The 16,804-nt window shown below is 37.4% G+C and overlaps 1 protein-coding gene across 6 annotated transcripts in view; it reads left to right on the plus strand.

The window, feature by feature from the left end:
* The window catches only part of NOX4 (NADPH oxidase 4), a 160,337-nt gene that overhangs the window by 19,039 nt on the left and 124,494 nt on the right, over positions 1 to 16,804 (plus strand). For 4 of the 6 annotated variants that reach the window (XM_019739648.2, XM_019739645.2, XM_074335620.1 and 1 more), the window contains 3 exons: positions 8,390 to 8,500; positions 10,157 to 10,241; positions 16,433 to 16,530. In XM_019739648.2, coding sequence (XP_019595207.1) covers positions 8,390 to 8,500; positions 10,157 to 10,241; positions 16,433 to 16,530 — 294 coding nt within the window. The remainder of the gene's footprint in view (positions 1 to 8,389; positions 8,501 to 10,156; positions 10,242 to 16,432; positions 16,531 to 16,804) is intronic. The other 2 variants (XM_019739649.2, XM_074335621.1) reach the window with 1 other exon arrangement.

Here is a 16,804-nt window from a genome sequence, read left to right on the forward strand (position 1 = left end):
TAGTAAAATATGCTAATCTAATGCAATAAGGGGCAGATGTATTATCATTTTTTTTTTTTTTTTTTCATTTTGCGGATGAGGAAAATGACAGTGAGGGTAAGAAAATTACCTAAGGCCACACAGCTAGTAAAGGTGCTTCAAATTCAGGTTTGGTTGACTTCAAAGTGTATTCTAAGCTAGTGATTGCCAAACCTGGTTGTACTTCTGGAGTTAGAATTTCAGAATATATATTTATTTTTACATAATCCATCAAGTGATTTCAGTGTGCAGTCAGATTAGGGAAATCTTATGTGAAGATTTACACAAAATGACAGGAAAACCTGCTGGTTGGATGAAAGTATAAGCAACTGAAAGTAAGGAAAAGTATTATGATTTGGAAAGAGCACTAGACAAGGTGTCTGAATTTGCATCTCTGTTCTCAGGAATGAAGTGTTGGTAGGGAAATGACAGAACAAGGAGGGAGCCCTGGGTCTAGTTCTTGCTTGTTTACAAATTAGTGGTGTAAGTGAGGGCAAAAAAATGTTGGACTAATGACTTATAAGGCCTTATGAAAGAGCCACAGTTCTTGATTATAAAACATGTAAGAATTAGGTGTTGTGTAGGCTTCATTTGGTTTAATTAATACTATTTCCTTGGGGAAAGTTAAACTATTTCTTTGGGGAAAGAAGTCTGAAAAATTGATCTTAATGAGTGCAAATTTATGTAATTTTAGACAAACACAAAATACTAAATCATAATATTAAAAAAATATTTTATAAACTTCTAATTTTTATTTTTCCCCAGAAATGACTAATTGTTGACACACCAAGAGGTTGCTAGAGAAATGACCAATTATTATAGCTTACTATTAATACTTCTCTGGCCTTTTCAAATACCTTTGAACAATAGTTTTATATAGATATTTACATGTAAAATGTCATATTGTATTTCTCCAAAGTTTTTGAGAAAATTCCCAATTGCATGAAAAATGTTTATTTGAAAGTTAGTTTACCATACATGATAGTTCTCAAGTCCTGTCTAGAGTAAATTATTTCAACAGAATTTTGTTTTACATTTTAATAGCTTTGTCAAGAACTTGAATGAAGATGTAGAAAACGTGAATGTAAAATTTTCAGCTAAAGCAAATTAAGAAGGAAAATTTCAGAATATAGGATTCACACCCAGTATAATGGGCTAAAGCCAATAAATTCTTGCGTTTATATACCTGCTTTCTCACACCTCCACTTTTTTCTTTTATAGGATAGAGGGGGTTCTTATTTAATAGCAATTCATGTGAGAAAATCTATATGTTATAAACTTGAAATGAGCCATTATGTAACATAGTTGTCCTGCAATGTAATATAAACTTAGAACTAGCAGGTCATGTCTGAGTGAGAAAAATGATGATCTTCAGTCCTGCTCTGTATGATTAGTTTACGCCGCGCATGTGGTGAATTCTGGTGAATTGTAAAGGTCACAAAGATGATAAGGGAGTCTTAAAATTATATCAAGAATTTTATGGGCAAGCTAATTGTGTTTAGCATGAAGAAAACAAGATTGGGCTAGAAAATGATCCCACTTTCATTTTCAATGTTTGAATGTCTATCTTAGGAATATCTAGAATAGCTTGTAGGTGGAAGTTATAGACAGAGATTTCATCTAAGTGTAAGAAAACAAAATAGAAGTTTTTGACAGTGGAACAAGTTGCTGTCTCTTGAGAAAATTCAACCTTTAGTCAGGGTTGTCATAGACATGGGTATGACAGCTGGGTGGATGGTGGTATGTGGGTTAGGCTGTTTTAGTTCTCCAATTTTTAGAAGTATTGTTTTAGTGAATTATTTAGCAAAATAAATTTACTGATAAGTATTTAGTCAAACTGAATTCCTTTTTTATGTAAGACTCAGATATAATTACCATAAAATGCAGTCCTTGTCTTAAACCAAATTTTATATAATATAATTGCCAAAATTACTTCTTTCCAATTTATTCTCCACACTATATACAGAGGAATCATTACCAGATACTAATCTCTTCATACCACCCCCGCTGAAAATATAATCACTCTGCACTGATTTTAGGATAAAGGTACATTTTAGAAAATATTTTCTTTTTAATTTTTCAATTACAATTGACATACAATATTGTATTAGTTTCAGGTGTACAACATAGTGATTAGACATTTAATAACTAACAAAGTGAACACATTGATAAAACTATTACCCATCTGACACTATATATAGTTATTACAATATTATTAACTATATTTCTTACTTTACATCCCAAAGACTGTTTGTAATTACCAATCTGTAATTCTTAATCCCTTCCACTTTTTCACCCATCCCCATCCCCCTCCCATCTGGCAACCATCAAAATATTCTCTGTATCTATGAGTTTGTTTCTGTTTTGTTTGTTTATCTTGCTGTTTAGATTCCACATATAAGTGAAATTATGGCATTTATCTTTCTCTGACTTACTCAGCATAATACCCTCTAGGTTCATCTATGTTGTTGCAGATGGCAAGATTTATTAATTTTATAACTGAGTAATATCCCATTGTATATATGTACCACTTCTTCTTTATTTGTTCATCCAATCAGGGACACCCAGGTTACCTACATATCTTGGCTATTGTAAATAATGCTGCAATGAACATATGGATGCACATGTTCCTTCAAAGTAGCATTTTGGGTTTCTTGAGATGAAAACTGAGAATTGGGATTACTCGGTCCTTTTTTGTCTCTTGTTATAACCTTTGTTTTAAAGTCCTTTTAATATTTCTTGTAATACAGGTTTGGTGGTGATGAACTCTTAACGTGTTCTTGTCTTGGAAGCTCTTTATCTGTCCGTCGATTCTAAATGACAGCTTTGCTGGGTAGAGTAATGTTGGTTGTAGGTCCTGGATTTTCATTACTTTGAATATTTCCTGCCACTCTCTTTTGGCTTGCAAAGTTTCTGTGGAGAAATCAACTGTCAGTCTTATGGGAGCTCCCTTAAGGGAGGAAAGGTAACTAACTGCTTTTCTCTTGCTGCTTTAAAGAGTTTTTCTCTGTCTTTACGCTTTGGCATTTTAATTATGATGTGTGTTTGTGTGGGTCTCTTTGGATTCATCTTGTTTGGCACTCTCTGTACTTTCTGGGCTTGAATATCCTTTTCCTTTACCAAGTGAGGGAAGTTTTCCATCATCATTTCTTCAAATAGGTTTTCAATTCCTTGCTGTCTCTCTTCTCCTTCTGGTTCCCCTATGATGAGAATGTTGTTATGCTTGATGTTGTCCCACAGGCACCTTAAACTCTCCTCATTTTTTTCAGATTTTTTTTTCTTTTTGCTGTTCTGATTGGATATTTTCTGCTACCTTATCTTCCAAATTCTGATTGGACGTCTGCTTCATCAAATCTACTGTTGATTCCCTCTAATGTATTTTTTATTTCAGTTATTGTATTCTTGATTTCTGACTTTTTTTTTATGTTTTCTATCTCCATTTCTATGTTTCCTATTTCTTCTTTGACGTTCTCATGAAATTATTATGTGCATCTGGTAGATTGCTTGTCTCCATTTTGTTTTGTTCTTTTTCTGGAGCTTTGTTCTGTTCTTTCATTTGGGACATGTTTCTTTGTCTCCCCATTTTGACTGCCTCTCTGTGTTAGTTTCTATGTATTAGGTAGGGCTGCTATGTCTCCCGGTCTTAGTCGAGTGGTCTTATGTAGTAAGTGTGCTGGAGGGCCCAGTGTTGCAGTATGGCTGGACACCAGAGCCGGATACTTTAGGTGTGTGGCTTGTGTGCCCTCCTATTGTACGTGAGCCTTGGTTGCTCTTTGCATGTCAGTGGCAGGGATTGAGCCTAGGGCTGATTGGTTTTGAGGATTGGCTATGACTACAGTGGAGGAACTGTTCTGCAAGGGCTGACACTACTGAGCAGGATTTGCTTTATCAGGGCTTTGGTGTGTGCTCAGTCTTCCCTTTGAGTGTGTTGCCTATGCAGGCAGCCATATGGTACTCTGGCTGGTTCCAAAGCCAGCCACCAGGCCCCCTGCTTCACATCAAGTTCAGCCATTTCCTCTGTCTTGCTTGCAGCCACCTAGAATGAGCCACAGAGCAATCCACAGATGACTGCCAACCATGCTGGGCTTGGAGGTGCCTGGGAGAGGCCAATCCATGAACCAAGGCCAGATGCTGCTTGTTTGGATTTTGTGAACCTTTGAGACATTTTAGGAAAGTCTGCAGCATGAGCAAAGACAGGCCGTTTGTGTATATAAGCCACTGTAAATGGCTTGGGTGGGCCCACAATTTGGGTGTGGCAGAGTCTCAGGGAATCAACAGCGCAGGGCAATTCACCATGTTGTCAGAGACTCAGATATGGTGCCCACGTGCATCTGCACTCTGGAAGGGGATAGGGCTCAACAAAGGGACAATGGCTTCTGCCAGCATTTTTGTCTGGGAGAAAGCTACCCCTCCAGCCCTGACCCTGCAGCCATACCATTCAGTTTTTCCCATATGTCCCTGGAGCCTTTCAAGCTGCTGTTCCAGCACTGGAGCTCAGAGTGAGTGAGTCCATCAGTGAGTATGTTAGTGTGTAGCCCCTTTAAGTGGGACCCCAGCAGGACTCTGTCTCACTTAGTCTCAATCTCCTATGGTTTTCACATCCAGGAGTTGGGGGATTTCCCTTCCTGGCCCTGGCACCCTGGGCTGGGGAGCCTGGTGTGGGGCTGGGATCTCTCCCTCACCCAGGGAGACCTCTGGAGCCGAGATAGCCCTCCCGAATTTTAATTGCCACACACAGGTGTGGGGTCAGCCCATTTGCATGTCTGCCCCCCCCCCCACCAGTTTCTATATGGCTTCTCCAGTATGTCCTTAGTTGTAGGACTTCTGTTCAGCTAGACTTCAGGCAATTCTCAATGATAATTGTTTTGTCATTTAGTTGTGTAAATTTGATGCAAACACCTCTCTGCCATGTTGACCAGAAATCCTAAAGGTTTTCTGGTCTTAAAATGACCAGAAATGGTCATCTTAAAATGGACCTACAAAGTCCAGCAAGGTCCCCTCACATACTTCTTCAGGTTTATGTTGTATCAGCCTTCATTTCCCATCCCGCCACATTGGTCTGCTATTAATTTCTCATATATATACCATGCTCCTATTTGCTATATATCAGTTCTCATGTTGTTTTTTTGTTTGTTTGTTTGTTTGTTTCCCCCACATGGATGGCCTTTTCATTATTAGGTGATTTCTACTCTCTCAGCCTCCAGTTCTCCTTCACTATTCACTTACTCAAGGAAGCCTTCCTGATTTTCTTATTTAGATCTCATGTCCTGTTATGCATGCTCATACTCTGTATTTCTCATTCACAGCATTGATCTCTTTTATACTTGATTATGTAATTATTTAATTTACTATCTGTTTCCCCTACTAAAATATAAGCATCCTAAGGCAAAAACCATTTTCTGTTTTTAGATCACTATTGAACTCCCGGTGCCTTGGAGTATGTGCATGTCACAATAAATAAGTGTTGAATGAATAATGTACGTGGAACACTTAGAAGAGAACATTTAGCAAACGGATGGACTACAAGGACCCTACGGCAATAAATTAATTTTATATAACGCTTGCATTTATTTTAGACTGGTTTTCACAAAAGTCCTAAGAGCTTGGAATATTATAATTATAAATTTTACATATAAAGACATTTTATTCCTCTCAGCTTTATAGATAAGGACGGTTAACTAGCTCAAGGCTAATAAGTTAATAAATGCCTGATTTAAGATTAGAAACCATAAATTTGAGATTTTAGGAAAATAACCACCAACTTGATATACCTAGATGTTATATTCTTTCATAACTTCCTTCAAATGGCATATTTTCTTATAATTTTCTATAAGACTGTCTTAGTTTGGGGCTGCTATAACAAATTGTACATACTGGGTGGTTTAAACAACAAACATTTATTTTACATGTTCTGGAAGCTGGGAAGGCCAAGATTAAGATACCAGCAGATTTGGTGTCTAGTGAGGGCCCTTTTCCTGGTTTGCAGAGGGCCACCTTGTTGCTGTGTCCTCACATGGAGATGAGGGAGAGCTCTGGCCTCTTCTTCTCCTTCTAAGGGCATTAATCTTATCATGGAATCTACCCTCATGATCTTATCTAAACCTAATTACTTCCCAAAGTTTCTACCTCCAAATACCCCATATTAGGTTTCAACATATGGATTTTTGGAGGACACAGATATTCTATCTACGGCAAGGACTAAGCTATGTTTTATTTGTAACTACTTATCTAAAATATATTTATAGTTTTAAAAATTACATATGGAATTCTCAGTTAATTAGGTTTTAGAGACCTCGACAGGTAGGATTTGAAATGTGAAAGTAACACTGCCATCTAGTGACAACTAACCTTAATGATATTTGAAAACTGGACTAGCAAATTAAGCTCCCTAGGAAGGGTAAAACACGTTATTCCCACAGAATGCGTCAGGCACATAATTTAAGGCAGTCATTTCTTTTTACTAAACCTTTGAGGCAGCTGATTCTTATAAAGGTCATGAATGAATAATGACTAAATAAAACAAATGCTTGTCTGTAGAATATTACCCATGTAATAAGATTGTGCCACTTGACTAGAATCCGTCTCCATTTTTCTCTCTCTACTGCTTCTGAATGAGGGAATTTGTCCTCTGATAACCTAACACATTTGTTTCATCTTAGTTTAAAGTACTAAGTATATTCAGTAACAAACATATGAGGAAAGGAGTCTTTGGTAAAATTTTTGGTTAGACTTTGCTGCTTCATAAGGAAGAAATAGAATGCAAAAATAAACTTTGTTGATCCCAAGAGGACAGTTAAAAGCAACTTTGTATTAAATTACTATGTGATTTAATGTAAACACAACAATAAAACACTTGCAGACATGCAAAAAATGGTTAGAAAATGAAGAAGTATAAGAATTTTCTTTAAAACCTTGAACCACAAAGGAAATTTGATAATTTATTTGTATCTGTTAAATCCTAAATTTAATATGATAGATTTCAGCTGATGTATTTTAAATGAAGTATTGTCCTGGTACATTAAAATTGCAGAGAAAAATATTATTTGAAATCATTTGAGCTAAAATGTTATCATATATAGATGCCAGATCAAAAGAGATAACAATTATATTTCTCTGGATGCCTAAACAATGAAAACCTATCACTTTCCAATGGTAATAATTTTTCTGATTGAGGTGAGAAAATTATGTTTATTTTTTTTTAAAGATAGTACAGAAAGGATTATTTCCATATGTCCAGTTACTAGTTGAATATACCAGTTCATTGAATATATATGAACTGTCTCCATACAGTATTCTAACTCATGGTGTAGAAATGGCTGAACCGGAAATATTAATTACTTTTTATATAAGTCAATGAAAATTATTGCTTTCCTGACACTAGTTATTACCTTGTCTCCCCGTCAGGAACAATATTTCTTATGTTGATAGTAAACACTGTATAACAGAGTTACTATTTTGCCAAGAGTTGAGTTGGAAATCTTAGGGATATGAACCATTTCAAGAGGAGAAATGTATCTGACTTATACATATTTCTTAGCCAATATCCTTAAAATAACAGTTTTATGTTTATTTCAGGACAAGTGTACAGACATGACCCCATCTCTTGTTTTCATATGGTAAACTATTCATATGAAGAATGTATACAGTACAAGACAATAGCAGATGACAGTCTAGTCAGAGTTTGAATAAAATTAGTTGCCAAAGAGTATCACATCATTACTGAACAAATGTGTTGTGCAAGGTGGTGATTAGTCTCATATAAGGCACAGCTGATCTGGGCTCTCTCCTAGTTTTGGGTCAGAGACGAACCTTGGAGGAGTTGTGCTTAAGACAAAACCTGAAAGATGGGGAGACTTAGTAAGATGAAGAAATTAAAGGCAGGTGGTGGTGTAGAAGAAGGTTGTGGGGAGGCTTGGAATGTTCTAGAGAGAGAATGTAAACTGTAATTGAAAAAAAATATTAAAAATAGAGGAACACCAATGAAAAAGCTTTGTTTGAGATTCTTGGTACCTTACCCGTGAACACAGGATTCACCAGTGTGCAAGGGCAGAACACACAAAAGCTCTCTCGGGCTCCTGATACCCAGAACAGCATGGTGGGGGCGGAACAAGAAATTGACTTCGTGCTGGAAGAATACACGCTAACACGAGCAGAAAGGAGAGATGACTATGTGTGATGGCAGTGCAGAGCAGATGGAGACCAGTTTTTTCTTTGGGGTTTTTGGTGAGAGGAAAGTGGAGGGTTATTCAAGGCTCTTGAAGCAGTTGGAATTTGCCATGAGCCTTAAAGGAGGAGCAGGGTGAGGTCTTCAGCATGTTTGTAATTTACATTTGTCCTTGACTGTGTTTTGACCCTTGCCTTATTTGTTCAGCTAGGATTGTGTCTAAGCAGAGCTTCTGCATCTGTTCTGAACCTCAACTGCAGCCTTATCCTTTTACCCATGTGCCGGACACTCCTGGCTTACCTTCGAGGATCCCAGAAGGTAAGGAAAAAAAAAATCCTACTCAGATTGCAGCATAAAAATCGAGTGTAACAGCGGCATGTTGATTCCATTTAGTTTTCATGTTCTGACTTTCTGCTAGAGTAATTGTTTCAAAGATGCCAGTAAAGACCATGTCACCGCTCAAGATGACTAGTGAGCTACTACTTTATGTAACAATAGATAAGGGCAGATGTTAGTAGGAAAAGTATTCATAGTGGGATCAGACCCTGCGTTAAGCACTTCACATATATAATTGTGAATCCTCACAATGATTTTGCAATTAGGTATTGAAGATAAGGAACCTGACTGAGGTAGAGAGAGTTTAAGTAACTTGAGGAAGATCATGAGACTAGTCAATGGTGAGCTAAGACCGATCCCAGTTGTGAGCTCTTTTCACTACACCATGCCTCATTGAGATCCTGTTTTTTTTTCGTTTTTTTTTTCCATTTAGGGAAATACAGGCAAGCAAACTCAAGCCCTGTGGCTTTTGAGCAGTACATAGAATGACTGCTGGTGTTGGTGGCAGTTTATCTCTTCTTAAAACACAGACCTATTTTGAGACGTGTAATACGCTCAGAAAAAATGTCTTGATTAAATAGTGCTATCATGTGTTGTAAAATGAAGGATTTAAGAAAACAGAAAAGCACTTTGAAAATTAAAACTCAACTGAAATTCTTTTGTCTTCAATTTATCTGTGTGTGTGTGCGTGTGTATGTGTGTGTGTGTGTGTGTGTGTGTGTGTGTGTGTTTATTCCTTTCTTCATTAAGATAATAGGAAACTGCTGGATAGATACTGATATTTTAAAAGGTTTTGTTAACATGAGGTTGCTTTGATGTTTTGTGAAGTTTATGAGTAGATTTATTACAGTAAAACTTCTCAAACTTTTCCTGTAATTATATTTGGAAACTCCTTACTTTTAATGCCATAATTTATAACCATGGAAATAACTCTTTCTCTTGGTTGCCTACCACTGTAACATGCTAGGTTTTGATCCCTGTGGCTGGCCATTGGCTTGACGTGCAGGAAGAGAAGATAAAAGGCAGGGAATGAAAAATGCCCACTTAAGTCTTTCAGTATTTAATAAGTCTTAAAGAATTGGCTCCCAGTGTAAAACAGGTATTCAAAAATGCTTGACATGTTATTTTTCTATAAGATCAAGCAGGCATTTAAAACCATACATGAAATTGCTTCATTAAAAAAAAAAAAATCTTATTTTTGACTACAAAAGGAAATTATCTGTATAATGATATTCAAAAATTCCAGAAATTTACAAAGCAATCAGTTAAGATTTCCCCTAATATTACTCGGCCAGAAAAACTGCTGGTTACAATTTGGGGGTAAAAGCCTGCAGATGTGTTAAGATATAATGCCATTAATTTTAAACAATATAGAATCACAGTGCAGTTGATCTTTTATAACTTTTGTACCTAACAATATATCTTGTACATCTTTCCATGTCAATAAGCCTTTTTCACATTCTCTTTCATGGTTTGAGTGTTCCACTGACTAGATATAATTCATCTTATCATGTGTAATTGATAGACCTCTGCCATATTTCTAAAACTTTGATATTACCAACAACACTGTAGTGAAAAACTTTGTACAAGTATTTTATTTGCTGCATCATTTTTATTGTATGAAGTGATTTTATTTAGGTTCCAAGCAGGAGAACCAGAAGACTGTTGGATAAAAGCAGAACATTCCATATAACCTGTGGTGTTACTATCTGTATTTTCTCAGGTAAGAAAACCAAAAGATGTTAAATGTTATGTTAGAACAACATACTTTCTGAATGGCATTTTTATTGTTTTATAAATTATTTACGGTCAACATCTTGTGATTTTCTTAATTGTGTTTAAAGAGAGTTACTAGTAGCACTACAGAAAATTAGTGTGTCTTATGAATTATGTACATGTATTTTTTACATTATAATGTACAAAGATTGGGCCACAAGCTGGTAGTGATTATTTCCTAAAAGTAAATTATTTTATTTAGAAGATTGGAAGAAGCAGACTAAAAGTTTTTAAACTTTAAAAGTAATGATATGAGGAATTTTCTATCAAGATGGCGCAGTAGGTAAACACTGTGCTTACCTCCTCTCACAACCATATCAAAATTACAACTAAACTACAGAATTATCATCTTTAAGAATTGCCTGAAGTCTAGCTGACCCAAAGCCCTACAACTAAGGACATACAGAAGAAGCCACCTTGAGACTGATAGAGGAGCAGAGATACGCAATGGGCTGGTCCCAGACCCGTGTGTGACCATTAAAAATAGGGAGGGAAATCTTAGCTGCAGAGGTCCCCCCCACAGACAAGCAAGGGGTCCCAGCCTCACACCAGGCTCCTCAGCCCAGGGTTTCAGTGCCAGGGAGAGAAATCCCCGTAACTTCTGGTTGGGAAAACCAGTGGACATTGTGGCTGAGTGAGACGGAGGGCAGCTGCAGTCTCAGGCCCTCCTCTTAAAAGGCCTCCAAATGGATTTTCTCACTGATGAACTCACCTGCTCTGAGCTCCAGCACTTGGGCAGCAGCTGGAAAGGCACCAGGGACATACAGGGAGGAACTGAGTAATCTGGCTTCAGAGTGAGGGCTAAAGGGGCAGCTTTCTCCTGGAACGAGTTGCTGGCAGAAGCCATTGTTTCTTTGCTGAGTCCTCTCCCTTCAGAGTATGTAGACACAGGCAGATGCCATATCTGAATCTCCATCAACCTGGCTAACAACATTTATGCATCCCACCCCACCGAACTTTAGGGCACACTTAAGCTGCTTCCAGTACTTTTCCATACAAACTACCTACACTGGCTCATGCTACAGACTTTCATAAAATCTCTCAAAGGTTCACAAACCCAAACAAGCAGTATCTGGCTTTGGTGTGTTTTGTACCTCTGACTGAGCACCCCTAAGCCTGACACTAGTGGCAGCCGGCCTTGATTCACAGGTTGGCCTCATGAGGTACCTCCAAGCCCAGTGTGGGCAGTGGCCATCTCTGGATTGCTTTGTTTTTCATGCCAGGTGGCCCTGGGAAGGCACAGGCTGTGGCAGAATTTGGTCTGTAGTGGGTCCCCTCCTAGATGACCCTGGGCCTGGCAGGCCCAGTGGCCTACTTTGGACCAAGCCAGAACATCACCAGCCTCCAAGGATGACACACCCAACGGGCACAAGAGCCCTGCTAAAGCAAATACTACTCTGTAGGGTCAGCCCCTGTACCACAACTACTCCACCGTAGTTATAGCCAGTTCTCCAACCAAAGAGCCTGAGGGTCAATCCCTCTGATTGACATGCAAATAGCAGCCAAGGCTCAACTACAACAGGAGGACACACACAATCCAGTTCTGGTAACTAGGCAGACTGCACCACTGGGCCCCACTTACTACATAAGGCCCCTCTAAGACTGGGAAGAATAGCAGCCCTATGTAATACAGATAATCAAACACAAGGAAGCAGCGAAAATGCAGAGACAAAGAAACATGTCCCAAATAAAAGAACAAAATAAATCGCCAGAAAAAGAACTAAAAATATCAGAGACAAGCAATTTACCAGACACAGATTTCAAAACACTGGTTATAATGATACTCAGTAATCTCAGGGAGAACTTCAATAAAGAGATAGGTAACATAAAAATGGAGATAGAAAACTTAAAAAAGAACCAATCAGAAATAAAGAATACAGTAACTGAAATGAATACATTAGAGGGAACCAACACCAGATTAGATGAAGCAGAGGATCAGATCAGTGATTTAGAAAATAAGGTAACAGAAAACACTCAAAGAGAACAGCAAAGAGAAAAAAGAATCTAAAAAATTGAGGACTATTTAAGGGGCTTCTGGGAAAACATCATGTGCCAACGTTCACCTTATAGGGGTACCAGAAAGAGAATAGAGATAGCAAGGAATTAAAAATTTATTTGAAGAAATAATGATGGAAAACTTCTCTAACCTGGCAAAGAAAATGGATATTCAGGCCCAGAAAGTGCAGCAGTCCCAAACAAGATGTATCCCAAGTGACCCACAGCAAAGACACATCATAATTAAAATACCAAAGCTTAAAGATAAAGAAAGAATCTTAAAAGCAGCAAGAAATAAACAGTTAGTTACCTTTAAGGGATCTCCCATAAGATTGTCAACTGAGTTCTCCACAGAAACTTTACAGGCAGGAAGGGAGTGACATGAAATATTCAAAGTGATGAAAAACAGAAACATACAACCAAGAGTACTCTACCCAACCAAGCTATGATTTAGAATCAAAGGAAAGATAAAAAGCTTCCCAGACAATAAAAAGCTAAAAGAGTTCATCAACAACAAACCAGTATTATAAGGAATCTTAAAGGGACTACTTTAAAATGAAAATTAAAAAAATAAAGTGACAATAACTCCATATCTATCAACAATTACTTTAAATGTAAATGGATTAAAAACATAGGGTGTCTGAAAGGATAAGAAAACAAGACCCATACAAAGTGTGACAATTAAATTCGCGAACTTGTTGCAATGCTGTTGCTAACCTTTTTTGGTATCAGAGGGATTATTCCTTATGAATTTGTACCAACTGGACAAACCAGTGAACAAGTTTACTATTTGGAAGTGCTGAAAAGCCTGCATGGAAAAGTTAGACAACTTGAACTTTTTGCCAACAATTTATGGCTCTTGTGTTATGACAATGCACCAGCTCACATGGCACTGTCTGTGGGGAGTTTATAGCCAGTGAACAAATAACTATATTGGAACATCCTCCCTACTCACCAGATTTTGCCCCCAATGACTTCTTTTTTTACCTGAAAATAAAGGAAATAGTGAAAGGAAGACATTTTGATGACATTCAGGACATCAAGGGTAATACGATGACAACTGTGGTGGCCATTCCAGAAAAAGAGTTCCAAAATTGCTTTGAGAGGTGGCACTGGCATTAGTGCATAGCTTCCCAACAATTGTACTTCGAAGGTGACCATAGTGATATTCAGCAATAAGGTATATAGCACTTTTTCTAGGATGAGTTTGCGAACTTAACTGTTAGACCTCGTACATGGGCTTCCTATAAGAGGCTCACTTACAGAAAGTAAAAGGATGAAAAAAGATATTTCATGAAAATGAAAAAAAAAGCTGTGCTAGCAATACTTATATCAGATAAAATAAACTTTAAACCAAATGCTATAGCAAGAGACAAAGAATGACCTAGTAATCTCACTTCTGGGCATTTATCCAAAGAAACCCTAAACGCTACTTCTAGGGGACATGTGCATCCACATGTTCATTTATTGCAGCATTATTTACAATAGTTAAGATATGGAGGTAGCCTGTGTGTCCCTGAATAGATGAATAGATAAAGAATATGTGGTACAGGTATACAATGGAGCATTACCCAGCCATGAAAAGTAATGAAATCTTGCCATCTGCAACAATATGGATGGACCTGAAGGGGATTGTAGTAAGTGAGACAGAGAAAGAAAAATGTCATATGATTTCACTTATAAGTGGAATCTAAAGAACAAAATAAACAAACAAACGAGACAGAAACAAACTCATAGATACAGAGAACATTTTGATGGTTGCCAGATGAAAGGGGGATTGAAAGTGGGTGAAAAAGGGGAAGGGATGAAAAAGTACAAATTAGTTGTTACACAGTAGTTATGGAGATGTAGAGTATAGCATAAGGAATATTGTTAATATTTTAATAACTATGTATGGTGTCGGATGGGTGCTAGATTTGTTGGGGTAATTGATAGGAGGGGATTGGGGGACTATGGAGATGAGAGATGGGGAGATGGCCCTGAATTCTTTTGATGAAGTGAGAGTCCAGGATGAAATGACTACCATGAAATGAAGGGGTGTGATAAGGGTTATTGGGATGGATTAGAGCTAGGGTGGGTGAAAGGTCAGAAATGGAGGAGGATTACAGAATGCTGGCACATTCATAACTTGATTTGTTCTAAACTTTACTTGTGTCCAAATATGCTGGTTCAATTGGAGAACAACCAAGAGACCAGATAGCATAGAGTATTGCCGTGAATGAGCATGTGTTCCAGAGGATCTGCATTCTGCCACTTGCTAGTGGTCTGACCTTAGCTAAGTTATCTTTATAACCTTAGTTTTCTTATCTGTAAAATAAGGATAATTCTGCCTACCTCATTGTTTTGTGAGAATGAAATGAAAATATCCTTGCAAAGTGCCTGGCATTGCTTTCTCCCTGCTGCCAGAAATTAGAAGCCCTGAATTCTTTTGACCTAAAAGGCCTGTCAAAGAAGGTGAAATGTTCATTAAAGATCTCAGACAGCTTTTATCTAGGACTTATGTGCAGGAGAATTCAGAAAGAATGACAATTCTTTTAAGAATGCCTTTGCACTTATGAGCCGTAAAGCATGTAGTTAACATATAAACCATTCATCTAAAAAGGGGGCATTTTTTTTTTTTTACTATAGATTTCAGAAATGATAAATCTATAGGACACAGACAGTTTTGCTTAAATGATGTTTTATACCTGTGCCATAGCTGAGTCTCACGTAGATACCCTTTGTTTTATTCATTCCTTTGGAACCCTTTCCTTGCTTGTTAGTTAATGCACTTCCAGGTCTCTCTTCACTTTTTGAGACCCGTTTCCCTCCTCTAATTTGATCACTGGCAAAAGCTTATAAATCCTTTAAATAACTTTTCAGTTTTTTAGTATTCTTGTCCTTCTCTCTCACCTTCATTTGTCTTTGTGAATAATTCAGAACTCTCAGCCTACATACAACCAAAATTTGGTTTCTTTACGTTCTAGGTTGGAAGGTGTAGAGTTTTCTAGTTTCCAGGTCATGTCTTCATTGAATCACTACACTCCCTATGTTCCTGTAAACTGTAATGCTTTACTAGGCAATTTCAGGTTACTTAGCTCATTAAGTCTCTTATTTCTGTTATAATTTCACAGAGAAATAAACTGAGGTGTTGGTAGGTAAGCAATACAATGGCTAAGAAACCAGGTTTTCCAACTAATTATCTGTTGTTCTTCCCAGTACATTATAATGTATTGTTAATTCAAGCCTTACTTCACCCACAAAAAACGTTACGAAGGGAGGAGGGCATTATCGTTCAATGCACAAGGTCGTGTGCTCCTTTCTTTTCTAACCTCCTCAAGATAATTTCATTTATTCTGTTTTTTAGATTCCTCATATATGATAAATAGTTAAATCATATAGTTCTTGTCTTTCTCTGTCTGCCTTATTTCACTTAATTTTCATTTACCCCGTCCATGCCAAAATGAATTTGTCTTCTACTCTTTAGTAATGTTCTAACACTGTTATCTTTTATATGAGCTCCGAGTAAGTTGAACACTCTGATTGTTCCATTGCAGATAAATTATTAAATAGTGATTATTATTTTCCTGATTTTTTTGTCCATCAAGTGGTTACCAAGAGTTTTGCTATTGGGTTTAAGACAGATTTGAATTTGTGGATTGTGAAAAATTTCAACTAGTTAAAAGCCTTTCAATGGGACTATATTTTAAGCTGAGTAGCAGTGAGATATACAAGATATATAAGGTTTGTAGTTATAGGAGAGGTGAAAGGGATGAAATATCTAGAATATCTAGGAGCTCCTTAAATACATACATACATGCATACATACCCATATAATGATATATTTGCATGTGAATGTGTGTGTGTGTGTGTGTGTGTGTGTGTGTGCATGAGCATGTGTATTTTTTTTTTCTAAGCCTGACTTTCTAGGGTTATTTTATTCCAGCCTTTGAAAATTTGGTTTCTTTACATCATTTTTAATACTAAAACTGTCTATAATCAAGATTTTTTGTGCCTTTAAAACTTCCCTTTTTAATTTAATATCATATGGCTCCTACAGCTGTCAAAGTTTGCCACTGTATTTACTTGAGGGGAACTGACTCCTCTTCATAGAGCATCTCTGAATATCCTATTGACTTGCTCCTGGTGTGATTGGCTCTATAGGTGTGCACGTGGCGGCCCATCTGGTAAATGCCCTCAACTTCTCAGTGAACTACAATGACGAGTTCGTTGAACTGAATGCAGCAAGATACCGGAATGAGGTGGGTGGCCTGTCTCCTCATTTTCCTTTCACTTGTCATGAGCTGACTAATGAGGGTCTGTGGTTTTCACAGAAAATTTGTACCTTGCTGCTCTTTTTGAGTGCTTTTGAAATGCAGTTGTCAAGTTGAGTTTTATTCCTTTTCAATAGGAAATATAGGTAATTACTATTTCACAGTCTCTCCTGCTGAAAATGGGAGTTTGGAGTGTCTACTTTTTATATTCTGCAGTGTTCAGATGGTTGCCACTCAGGCTTGCCTTCTGCCTGCCAACAGC

The sequence above is a fragment of the Rhinolophus sinicus genome, linkage group LG06 (assembly GCF_036562045.2).
Source record: "Rhinolophus sinicus isolate RSC01 linkage group LG06, ASM3656204v1, whole genome shotgun sequence".
In the NCBI taxonomy this organism is placed as follows: domain Eukaryota; kingdom Metazoa; phylum Chordata; class Mammalia; order Chiroptera; family Rhinolophidae; genus Rhinolophus; species Rhinolophus sinicus.